This window comes from Stegodyphus dumicola, chromosome 3 (genome assembly GCF_044657685.1).
Source record: "Stegodyphus dumicola isolate Sdum_Otavi_A_Nest chromosome 3, ASM4465768v1".
NCBI lineage: Eukaryota > Metazoa > Arthropoda > Arachnida > Araneae > Eresidae > Stegodyphus > Stegodyphus dumicola.
Genome location: NC_140770.1, coordinates 52,634,426 through 52,644,198, shown reverse-complemented (window position 1 = coordinate 52,644,198; position 9,773 = coordinate 52,634,426). Strand labels below are relative to the sequence as shown.

Below are 9,773 nucleotides of genomic sequence, written 5' to 3'. Positions count from 1 at the left end.
CGCAGATTAAGTGGTCTAGAAAAAATTCTAATTTATGCTACTGTTCTAATTAAATTAGAATAAATTCTAATTTATGCTAATTTATACTACATTCAGCTCGCTGAGACTAGTAAAACCTGAGACCAGAATTCTTCTTTGAAGCCTAAAGGTTAAATTGTAAATAGTTTAGTTTATATATTGTAAGTTAATAAAGTATAAATAGTATATGTGATTCATATTGTATTAATTAAAATTAATAAAGCTACTACTCATTGAAGATTCAATACAAAAAAATAAAATAAAAAATATTCTGAAAGGGTTCAGATTTTATCGATTGTCCAAAAGAACTTGTTCAGGGTTTTTATGCTCTTGTTGAGTTCACTGTCTACCTGTCTGCTATAGTACTCACTCCTGCTAACTCACTTTTTTTTTGTTTTTTGCCTCTTTATTATTAAGCACCATTTTATTAGTAAGCATCATCGAATTTATGCCATATGAAATTCAACGAGAAAAAGGACAAAAATTTTAAAAACAGCATAATAACGTATGTTTAGAATATCCAATGCAATGTTAATTGTTGGCGTACTTTTTTATATTTTTCTTAATATTTTCTCAATTCATCATAACAATGTTCAGTTTTCTTGGTAAGACGACTTGTAAAACATTTTTTTTCTTTTTTGTATTTTTATTAATAATGATTTTTGTGTTAGCATTATTTATAAAATCTCATATTCTTCAAATTCAAATCAACAGCAAAATCACAAAATAGATAAAAATAACATACTTTAGAATTCTATGTACAGCCTCGCGCCCTGAAGATAAAAATGTTTTATTCCGTACAGTGTTGCCACTGATCGCTTTGAAATCGGTAAGTTTGTCAATCAAAAATTCATTAAAGTTTTACAAAATATGAAATATAAAATCGGAAATTTAAATTTCGGGCTTCCACGTGCACATGTTCGAGTGGAGGAGAACGTTATTCAAAATTTAATGGCTCTAGGTACCTTCGCTTTTTTTACAATTCGAGGAACATTTATGCAACTTCTTCATTATTTAATTTCTTTAAAGACAATACAAAGCGATAGCATTTGGTGGCAACAATTTGAAAAATGATTCTCCTGGACAATGCAAAATCCCGTTTCGAGACCAATAGCCCATTCGAGATAACGCGCCTTTGGGTTAAAAAACTCATAGGTATATCTATTCGAACAAAGATGTGTCTTGTTAAGTAAAAGCAAAAGTTTTTTTCCTGATTAAAGGAAATTTCACATGGTATTTTGCATGTAAGGAATAATTGTAATCATGTCTGTCTTCTGAAGTCAACTGTTAGTCCAGATGCAGGCTTTGGTCTTCACAAGTTTGTTTCATGTTAGCATATTTACACTTGCTCAAAACGTCATCTACAACATTTTAAAGACAATACAGTTTTCGTTTCATTGCCAAAATGGCTTAATTGAGAAAAGAACGCCAGTGATATCATTAAATGACTAATTACGTGAATAATGTAGAAATCAAACATTAAAAAAATGGAAAGGTATTTTATAAAAAACATTTATTAACATTATTCAAGGAAGTAGAGAAGCTAATGTCTTTTCCGAATATTCAGTCTCTTCCTCATCCACAAATGTCACTTTTGCTTTCAGTCCTCTTCCAGCTTGAGCTTTCTCATTAGTGTCAATGATGATGATGAATTCGCACTCGGCAGATGTCGCCACTGTACCTGGCGGTATATCTTCACCACAAAACCTGCATGTCCAATGATAAATATTTAAAACCAAAAATGTAAAATCAATTAAAAACAATAAACAATAAATAAGGAAAGGAAATAAAAATAAATAAACAAATACTTCGAGTGATTACTCTATAAATTCAACTATTGGTTGAGATAAAATATTTTACACTAAAGCAGTTCTATTTTATATGAAACTGAAATTTTGAATTAAATTTAAACTAGTAAGTAAAAAAAATCTAAAATATTCAAATTTTAATGTAATACATTACGTATTGAATAAATAAGAAATCAAATTTGAATATTAATGATGGTTGATAAGAACAAATACGATTAAAATAAAGTCCCCTCAATGCAATTGTTTACTATTGTAATTAACACTCAACTTTTCCCTTTCTCGAAGGCAGATTACACGAATACAAATAAATTTCCCTTAAAGAATCCTTTACGAAAGCATCCTCCTATGCTTTGCCATAATCCAAATAACCTAATTCAACTGAAAGCTGATTAACTGAAACACATCACATCTTTCTCTATTTTTTTATCCCAGTAAATATCTGATAATTTCGTACATTAAATTGAATAAAATGCAAAAAATATTTGAAAGCTTTCAGATTTTACATTGAGCTCAAGGGGACTTTTTTAACCTTTGTTTATTAAATATCATGTTCTTTTCACAAGTGAAAAGAACATGATATGGTTCAAGAACCATAAAATTCAAGTCAACAGCAATATCGCAAAATAATTTTAAAATATGCATATCTTTAGAATTTTCGATACACAATCTCATGCGCTGGAGATAAAAATGTTCTTTTCCGTAAAGTGTTGCCATTTGTGTCGTTTTGAAATCATTGAGTTCCTCAATTAAAAATTCGTTAAAGTTTTCTAAAATATGAAATTGATAATAAATTATTTATATTATTAATTTGAAAAAATTATTATTAATTATAATTTTTTTAAAGAATTACATATGTATGAGAAGGACGAAACACAATATCTGACCAACTGAGGGAAAGATAAGTTAAGCTAATTCCCTCTGATGAATCGGCATTGTGTTATTGACTTTTCAAGTGTTCATGTTTCTAAAATTTCAAATTTACTAAAAAAATTTTTAACTCATGTATTGGACGTAATTTTAAATTGTATTTACTTCAACTGCTAGCTCTTGCTTGACAGTTAGGAGATTTATTATATTTACCAAATTTACTTCTTTTTCAATCTCTTTTAGTTTAGTTATTCTAAGTACCTATAATTTAAAATTTGGTTAAATTTAATCCTGTATTCACCTTCATTGCAGTTGGTGCAAAAAACTGCAATGTTAATCAGGGTTAACAGTCCCGGTGGTGCAGTGGCTAGCGCAACGCGCAAGTCCCGCGTTCGAACCCCGGGCTGGGCAAGGTCGACTTCGCCTTTTATCCCTTGGGTCGAGAAAATGAGTACCAAGTTCGCTGGGAACCTATACATTGGAGGTCCTGCGACAAGATCACTTGTTGAGGGTATATGACCACTTGTTCAGTGCATATGCTTACGCACCCCAGGGCCCATGGTTAAGAAAGCAGATTTCGGGACATTGCAGGGCTTGGCTATTTGCGCCATGGAATTTAGATTTTAGTTTTAGTTTAATCAGGTTTAACATTTGATTCGACCCTGAAATTCTTAATTTTTTGCGAAATATGCTCAATTTACTAGGAGTTATATTTATTTTTAATATCATTATATATATATGATATTTTGGCAAATTGGCACATGAATGAAGCTTGGTATCAAAATCCGGACATTGTTGTGGCTGAGTGGCTTACAGAAGAATCACAACACAGAAGAACTGAACTTTAATTGCACATCTTTCTTCAATTCAAATGTCATTATTCTTTTAGATTCTCCAAGATTACATATGCTATAGTAATTTAAAATAAATAGGTTTAACATTATATTTACTGCGTCATATTGTTCAAGCAAAGGAAGGCAGACGAGAAGAGCGGCAGCAAAAGGTCTGATAGCCGCAGGAGGAGAAAAGTAGTCTGCTTAAAAAAAATGGCGCGAACTCTGCATTTATATAGTAGCGATTACATAAGAAGCCAGAATATTCTCGAAAGTACTGGTCTAGGGGAAAGAGCTGGAAATTGAGGAAAGTTAATTAAAGGTTGCCTGTTCGCGTAAAACAAAGCCATCGTATTTTTTACATTTTACATACATACATATATAATTCAAGAACGCAAAACTAAAAACGAAAACGAAAATACCACTTAAATATTTTTGAAGGTTAACCTATTACTTACATTAAACAAAATGAATAAACACAAATTAAAGAAAAATGCCATAATAAAAACAAAAATTACGGTTCAACTAGAAAAAATTGGGAAAGAGTACATATAAAACCAAAACAATAAAATGATTATATATGTATATTAGTAGTCAGTTTGGCACAATGTTATGTTTTATTCTTCTTTCCAACTGTTTCGAAGGCGTATAGGGAAAATTCTGGTACATTTGAGACTCGAGTTTTTGGTTTTATATTAATTTTAATGTCTTAATTGAAAATTTAATAAATTCCTTTTTTCGATTTTTGATCTCAAATTAACCAGAAGAACGAAACACCTTTTCGAAACATATTAATCGACTTGTATGAAGCTTTAATTCATTTCCCCTGATAAGTTCTGATATGGAGTTTCAGGAAAAGGAAATTAGTTTTTATATTTTTGTTTTTCGTATATTTTTGTCCCTTTTGCATTTTTATTTTTAGAGTTTGTACTTCTATTAATCCCTATTTAAATTTTGATTTGTTTTGGATATTGTGTTATACACTTATACACTATAGCAATTATTAATATTCTTGAGGAATTGCCTTGCTTTGACGCCAATTTACTTTGGATGCTTTAAGTTCATTTTACTTCAATCCTGCAGCTATAGCGCAGGACGGGTATAAAAATTGTGTTTTTAATTTTTAGCCTCTTTAGCCTTTTTTATGTCTTTATATAAAGACACATAAAAAGAGGCTAAAAATTAAAAACAAAATTTATGTATATATATATATACATATATAGGAATATATGGTCAAAAGTGAAAGAAGCAACACAGGCAAGAACAAATGATAGGGAAAGTGTTTTATTTTCATAACCTCGTTTACAAGTAGAAATTAATTTACAAAATTAATTTAAATTAAAAAATTAATTAAAATTATTTAAAAATTAAGTAAAATTAATTTACAAAATGGGATTGTTACAATTTCCTGTACCAGCCCTCAAAGTGTATACAGTAAATTAGCAGCTGTATAATGAACAAAGTAAATGTAGAGGTGTGTGTGCGTATATACATAATGAACAAAGTGAATGTAAAAGTATATATATAGTTTAATCAATTTTAAATTCGTAGTGTATCTAAAATCATTACTTAACTCATTATAGTCTTTGCTACTTTACAAGCGTATACATAGTTTTTCCATTTCAAACATTTTTGATGCTGTTTTGTTTCAATTTTTAAGAACTAAACCTCTATTTGTTATTTTTATTTTTATTTTATATTTTTTAGATAAAATTTTTATTTATGTTTTTTTAATTTTACATATGTGGGATTACGTCTGTTTTACATATTTTTGGAGTTGATCCATTCAAATTGAAAATTTTTATTAGATTTTTAAAGTTTTTTTGTTTGTTTATGAATTTTGCTATTATTTTTTTACCCAGCCTGTATATTTTTATAGTTTTCATATAGTTTTTTTTTCTATTGTTGGATCATTATCTTTGAAAGTTTTGTTTTAAAGACTCGAACTTCGAACTGCTTACTTCCGCATATAGGGGTTAGACTGACAGACATAGATAACTTTGATTTGTTTTCTAAGGTTATTGCATTTCTAATGTTATTTTTAAATTTTAAACTTTAATTTGTATCTTTGTGAGTTCAAAAACAGTCTTTCGTTCCACCGACCCCTGATGAGGATGCAGCAAACGATGCAAATAACATTTTTTATTTTTGTTTTTGGCATATTTTGCCTCCCTATTCCTTGAGGCTTGACACTTGATTCTGGTTTTTGGTATTTGCATGCGACTTATTCCGAATTGAATATGGAATGAATTTTAAACCTATTTTTTATTTTATTTCATTTTACATTATATATGTCATTATAGAAGATGAATTAATTTCGTACATAAATAATAATTAGTTATTATAATACATAATTAATAAATAAAAATTCGTTCTTACATATCTCCGTCGTATCTACTTCTAGTTCTGATTTCTACTCTTTCCTTTACACATTTCTGATTGAATATGGTCTTATTAGACTCCATACGAGGATGAAAGCTGAAGTCTATGAATTCAACTTGGACTCTTTTACCTTCAGGCGCCTACATTTGAAAAAAAATGAAATATAACCGTGATATTCATTTCTTTTGATAAGTTTTTTAAGTATTTTACAAGTAAAAATAATTAAACAAATGAGTGAGAACATAGTACTCAAAAGATTAAAACTTGATTTAGATTTATTACAATTCAGATGGATTTTGTTTTCGGCAATCAGTATTATGGAAGCAGTTGTTTATGAATAATAGTAACTTCAACAAGACATTATTTTACTGCCATTTTGTAAATAAAATAGGCAATTAGGAAGTCAAATGTTTGAAATAATCACATTCATATATTGCTAAAATTACCTGCATCCACCAACTACAAGAATCAGCTGGCGGTTGTCTGTTAGGGTAACCAGGAGTTGATATTTCTGTGTCTTCCGTTATGTTCCCTCCACAAGGAGGAAGATCTGAAGAAAATATAAATAGATATCAGGAAGAATGCACTGATATACATATATATTTAATTTATTTACATATTTATTTTTATACTTGAGTAAAGTAACAAACTGTAGCATTCGCTTTTAAATCGATGAAAGGTTAACTTTCAGATACAACAATGAATTTATTGAATCGTTAAGTTTCACAAAAAGAAAAGCTACAATAAAAGGAAATGACGATATCGTTGCGATTTTTTATATTCTTCTGACACCAGTTGTTACGATATTTTCTTCCTTCACTTTCGTACGGGGTTCGTGTAGATTGAGTGAATAACGACGACACTTGATGAAGTATCGAAACACACTTTATTCGCCAGTATTGTCAGGACAGCTCCAAAACACGTTTTACAGTCGTCGAAGATCTACTATAAACACGCTGACACGATCAGCGACATAGCCTATCAGGCTATCACGGTGGAGACAGCTTCCTGCAAAGCACCCGACTCTGCTTGGTCGTTCTCGGAACTCCACGTGATCTCGAGACTCTCCTCGCTACAACTCGCGATGCACTCGACGACACACAGAACACAGCTCCTGACTCTCGGTTCAGACGTTTCCGGAGCTCAACACGCTCTCTTGACGATGCACTAACCGCGATACTCTACGAGACTCTTTCGGTGCACTCGACGACCCACTCGGCACTCGCTGGCCGGCTGTCAACGCGATCGCCTCCGCAGGGATTGACTCGCTAGACGAGACACACTGACTCGATGAGAGACGCACACTAACTGACTGTGGATCAAGCAGGGTTTATACAGCTGTCGGCTTGTGTTCGAGAACATTCCGGGCTAAACCGGTAAGAATTTGTTCCAGAAGGTTCTCCATCCGTCCATGGTACGTCACCAAATGGGCGATTTCTCGCCAAATGTGGCAACCCTGCCTTCCTTTGTCATTTTATGGCAACCCTAAAACTGCTTTGCTGGGTAGCCATTTCACCGCGCCTTTACATTTCGTAACAATATGTTTAAGTGCAATGACTACACGTCCTTTCACACCCAGCTTTCTCTTCCAATTCACTCCTCTGTCACTGAATGCTGTTTATACTATGCGGTTAAGTTATAAATTACAAAAGACCTTAAACACGGAGAAGCTGAAAAAGAGAAGACTGCCCGCATCTGAGTCGTGAAAAAATGCGGGGGATCGTTTAAACATCTAACTTTTCTGCATTCAGTTTTATAGAGAGAGAAATATAAAAGCAAATTGAATTTTTTGAATGAATGCAATTTTGTATAATGAAAATGGATTATTGAACGATAAACCATAAGGCAAATAGCATCTTTTTTTTAAAAGACGTAGGGGTAGAAAGATACATATTTAGTACATTAATGAATCCGTAGTGTATATATTGAGTTTTGCATTTCGAATGCAATGCTATATACTATATACGAAGTATCTGAGTAACTGAGAAAATAGTCTTAACTCAAATGGCTTTCAATCTTTTCACGTCTAAGGACCGTTTTCCAAATTACAAATACTTCGTGGTCGCTGCTTTTGGTTTAATTTTCTAATGCCATGTAAGCATTTAGCTGTTTTTGATTAGGGCATAACATGAATAAAATGACGCAAGTTACACCGCGGAAAGTTCTTAAGAATAGTTAATAATACTGAAAGAAGATATTAATAATACAGAAATATACATTATGGATGCAGTTTTGGGTTATAATACGTATTATTTAATATGATATCCTTAAATTATATATATATCATTATGTATAAAGGTATACAAATTTAACAAAATATGAAAAAAGATATAACATATCAAAGAAAAAATCTTAAATAAACCATGTTCATTAATGTAAATATATTTATGTAAAATCAACATTAATGGTTAGTTAGGCTTTTGAAGCAATTAGTAAATTTTAAATTACACACACACACACAAACACAAACACATATTGTTATGTGCATACGGGTTGGTAATAGACTTAATGCACAAGTCCGGTAATAGGTTTATAAAATTTATACTTATCAAAAGAAATAGAACAGAACTCTGGAATTTTCCTCAGAGATATTCCTACAAGTGTTCACAATATCACGCAGTATAATCAGTAGTTATACCTCAAACTACTAAAAAAGCGTTAAACACAACGCAAAGCAAAGCGCATCTAAAGAGAAAGCTAACTCCGATATCTCAGTTCAAGCGAAGCTAAATAACTCGCAACACAAATAACTATGCAACTGGAACCTTGACGCAATCTCTCTCTCTCTCTGGCCTTTTATACTTTTCAACCGTTCGCGAGCTATTTTTCGTACTTCGTGCTTCTAGAAATTACTGGAAAGCAGTATGAGAATGGAATTACGGTTGCAGCTAACATAGTGGTCAATTACATTTATTCAGTTTCAATACAAATTACCGAGATATTCATTTACTCAATGCTAAATGCACGTGCTCCTGTATTCTTACTTTTCCAGCGTAACTATCTCTTAAAATTTGTCTCTCGCTTCATTTCAAGGGGAAATAGAATGATTTTAATTGTAATTCTACTAAACTTACCTATCTAAATACAAAATTCTTAATATATATATGTCATAATAAAAGCACAAGGAAATGACGGAGCACTGTTAGATGCGTAGTTATCCTATACTGAAGAGGAAGTAATCTGATTGTGTCGTAAGCTAATGTGTTGATTTCGTAAATAAAACTTGGCAGTAGAAGCGATTTTAATTCCATTTTTATTTCCAATTGATATTTGTGGCCACAATCACTTGGCACTCTAGTCGTGCCTTTCCACAGAAGATTTACATTTTTTATATTGTTGGGATAGAAAGCGAGCCAGCGAAATTACATATTAGCAGAGTAGAGGGCAAAAGCTGAAGTGTGTAGTTTGAAAGATGGAAGCACGCGAAGAGAAAATTTTTGGTTTACAACGACAGTTTCAGTTCTTAATTATTACGTCATCGGAGTTGCGCGAGCCATAGAGTGATCTGGAAATGACGCAATGCAGATAAGTTATTACGATTTTAAAATAGAGAGGAAGAATTAATGTTTATAGTTATATTATAATTCTGATTCATACATTTTTTATCTTACGTATATATTTATATTTATATACATATATATTTATTTATATACATACATATATATATGTAAGATAAAAAATATGAAAGCAAACTTCTAAATTTAATTCACTATAACCTCGTTTATTTTTTTATTTCATTTGGGAACTTCATCTCTCTGTTCTAAAAATAGCGCTTAAGACTAAACTGTGTCATTCAAATTAAGAATGCGATCTTACGTAACCCTTAATGCAGATGCCGCTTGGCCAATCACCAAATTGCAAACCA

The 9,773-nt window shown here is 31.4% G+C and overlaps 1 protein-coding gene across 1 annotated transcript in view; it reads right to left on the bottom strand.

Annotated features, from left to right (window-relative positions):
• Window positions 1–1,512: 1,512 nt before the first annotated feature.
• The window catches only part of LOC118181404 (protein SpAN-like), a 60,059-nt gene continuing 51,798 nt past the window's right edge, over window positions 1,513–9,773 (bottom strand). Inside the window, exons 8-10 of the mRNA XM_085812885.1 lie at window positions 6,355–6,458; window positions 5,906–6,048; window positions 1,513–1,725 (exon numbers count right to left, since the gene is read on the bottom strand). Of these exons, the coding sequence (XP_085669011.1) occupies window positions 1,545–1,725; window positions 5,906–6,048; window positions 6,355–6,458 (428 nt within the window). The 3' untranslated portion in view covers window positions 1,513–1,544. The remainder of the gene's footprint in view (window positions 1,726–5,905; window positions 6,049–6,354; window positions 6,459–9,773) is intronic.